Below are 2,918 nucleotides of genomic sequence, written 5' to 3' on the forward strand. Positions count from 1 at the left end.
GAGGCAGAAAGCTCAGGACGGCGAGCCTCCCGCGAGGCGGGAAACACGCCGGGAGCGTCGACGTCGGGGGAACGCGCCAGGGCGGGGCGCGGTCTCAGGCCCGACGCGCCCCGGCTGCCCGGAGCCGCCGGCCGCGCTGGCCAAGGCCTGCCCGGGCGGGCCTGCTGGAGTCACCAGCTTCGTACTCGGCGGCAGAGAAAGCAAACCGCACGCCGCGGCGGCCCGAAAGGGGTGTCTGCGGAACACGACCCCCGAGAGCGCCGTCCGTGCCCGCGTCACCGCACGTTCCCGTTTTGGAGGGAAAAAAGTTTGCGGAAGAAGCAAAATGGCGCCCTCCAGTGACGTCACGCCGCCTCGCTCCCGTCTCGGGGCTCTGAGGGCGGAAGCGAGCTGCAGTCGCCTCGCCGCGGGCGGTCGTGGCGCGCCAAAGGGGACGTTGCAACGTCGGGCGGATGTGTCCCGGCGGTCACTCACTAGGGGCGGAAGTTCTTCTTTGAAGGGCGGAAGGGCTTCACCCCAAAGGTAGCTTCAGCTCCGGGGGCGCTACAGTCGCTTCCGGGGCTGACCGGAAGTTGCTTTGTTTTGCTCCAAGATGGCTGCGGGGATGTATTTGGAACATTATCTGGACAGTAAGAGCAGGCTGGAGGAGGGGGTCGGGGCCGTAGCTTGGTGGGGGGCTGAGAGGATCTGTGGCCCCGAAGTCCCGGTGACGAGACGGTGACAGTTGTGAAGGGATTCCGTGGGAGGAAATATTGGAGGGTGTGAAGAAAGAGGGGGCGGGGCAGCAGGAGCGAGGCCTCGTTGTTGGGTGTAGACGAGGGGGGCTGCGCGGTGGGGGTGAGGGATGTGTCTTGAAGGGCTTGTGTGCACAGCCGGGTAGATTGTTGCTGCCCCCTTCTTCAGGCTCTCCAGCCTCAGAGTAGACTTCTTTTCCCAAAGTCGTTGAGAATTCGTGTCGCCCATTGCCGTTTCGAGCAGCCCCTCAGTTCTTCCTTAGCAGTGGTTTCTCGGGGGTTGGGGGTGCAGGTCGGGGTGGCAGGTAGCCACTGTCAGATGATTAACTTAAACGGTTTCTTTCGTGGAGTGAAGATCCATTTCCCAGAAAATGAAAATCTGGTGTTATGTTTATGCCATTTGTGTAACCCATCCCTTCACGAAGCCTACCGCCCTGGGCTCTTAATTTGTCTTAGGGTCGGGAGTCATTCATTCAACAGATCTTTTTTGAGGTCTTGCAATGAGTCAGACATAATGGCAGGCAATGAGAATATATTTAAAAATGAGTAAGACACATCCCTTGCCCTCAGGAAGCTCACAATCTAGTGGGAAACGGCTTCTGCAAATAAAAAAGTATGAAACATAAAAGGACTGGTGATAACACTGGAAGAGAAAGAGGCGCTAATTACCTGGAGATGTAGGTGAAGCGTTAGAGAGGAGGTGATGTTTGAGTAGAGTCTTGAAGGTTGTTTATTTGCCAGGGAGGAGGAACAAAAGGGAATTCCAGCTTGAAAGCATCGGCAAGGGTACTGTGATGGGTTTTTGGCAAGGACAAGGAAAAGTGAGGTTAGAGTGCTTGTTATAAATGAGTCTAAGGGAGAGACTGGAACGTGAGACAAGAAGGCAGCTGGGTCTAGGTTGGATGGGGTCTTTTAAGCCATGCTAAGAAGCGCACGTTTTAAAGTAGAGTGTGATTATTATAAAGGAAAACAACTGATGTGAAAAATTGGAATATGGTAGCAACAGAGGTCAGTTGGTTTTAACAGTCCAGGATGCAGATGAGAGCCTGATCTTAGGGAGTGATAGAAATATTTAGGAGTCAAGTGAGACAGAACTGACTCAATGGTTGCAAGAGAAGGAAAACGCTAAGGAGCTTCTTCCTGCCTGGAAAGTAAGGCAGACAGTATGCCAGCAACAAAATAGGAAACTCAGGAGTAATCGCAACGTTGAATTCCATTTAGACTTAAGCATAGCAATGGTGATTCCATGACAGTGAATGAAATTATCCAGGGAAGACAAGTACAGCGAGAAACTGAGGCGACTAAAGTGTCATCTCAAGAAAACATGAACATTTAAGGGACAGGCTAAGAAAACATCAATGTTGTAATTACCAGAATGTGTATGAGGAGATTTGGGATCCTCAGAGAAAGAAAGTTACTCAAAGGGGAGAAAGTGGTGCCACTGCTGCAGAGTTATTTTTCGGGGATAAGTCTAATAACATGATTTGACTTGGTAAGTCATTGGTAACTTAAAGGAATCTCGGTGAACTTGGAGAACACCTGAGGTAGGTTGAAGAAGTAAAGGCATTTAACATTTTTGAGGTGGAATCTGGGGGAGAGATTTTTCTTGTATTAGGGAGACAAATATTCATGCATTTATTCCAATATTTATTGAGTGCCTTTTATGTGCAAGTCATAATTCTAAATACTAGGGAAATAGGGGAAAACAAGACAGACATGCTTCAGCCCTCCTAGAGGAGATGGGGAGATAGATACCAAATAACTAATTACACAGTTATTTAATCACAGTTGGGTAAGGGCTTTAAAAGCTAGATAAAATGCCTTGGCATATATCCAGGGTGCTTCTCAGAGTCTGGGAAAATCGGGCTTAAGCTAAACTTTGAAGAACCAGCGGAAATTGAGTAGACCGACAAGTAGGGCTGGGGTGGGATGAGGAAGACCAAGCGGTGCTCTCCAGGCAGAGAGAACAGCATGTGGAGACCTAAGTGGCTGGCCAGTTTGAGGCACAGAGATTAGAGCAGAGAAAGCACAAAGGAAGACTGGTATGACTTAAGGCCAGTGTGAGGTAAGCCAGGGCCAAAAAGTGCAAAATGTTCTAAGAGCAATGAGAAGTTACTGGAAGTTTGTGAGTAGGAGAGTGACTTGACCGGGTTTGCATTTTTTTTTTTTTTTTTGAGTTGGAGT

The 2,918-nt window shown here is 50.1% G+C and overlaps 1 protein-coding gene across 3 annotated transcripts in view; it reads left to right on the forward strand.

Moving 5' to 3' along the window:
* Positions 1–576: 576 nt before the first annotated feature.
* ING4 (inhibitor of growth family member 4) overlaps positions 577–2,918 on the forward strand; it is a 9,854-nt gene continuing 7,512 nt past the window's right edge. For 2 of the 3 annotated variants that reach the window (XM_021706300.1, XM_008073249.2), the window contains exon 1: positions 577–629. In XM_021706300.1, the coding sequence (XP_021561975.1) occupies positions 593–629 (37 nt within the window). In that variant the 5' untranslated portion in view covers positions 577–592. The remainder of the gene's footprint in view (positions 630–2,918) is intronic. The other variant, XM_021706303.1, reaches the window with a different exon arrangement.

The sequence above is a fragment of the Carlito syrichta genome, unplaced genomic scaffold (assembly GCF_000164805.1).
Source record: "Carlito syrichta isolate Samal-C Ts95f unplaced genomic scaffold, Tarsius_syrichta-2.0.1 Scaffold115661, whole genome shotgun sequence".
Taxonomy (NCBI): Eukaryota; Metazoa; Chordata; class Mammalia; order Primates; family Tarsiidae; genus Carlito; species Carlito syrichta.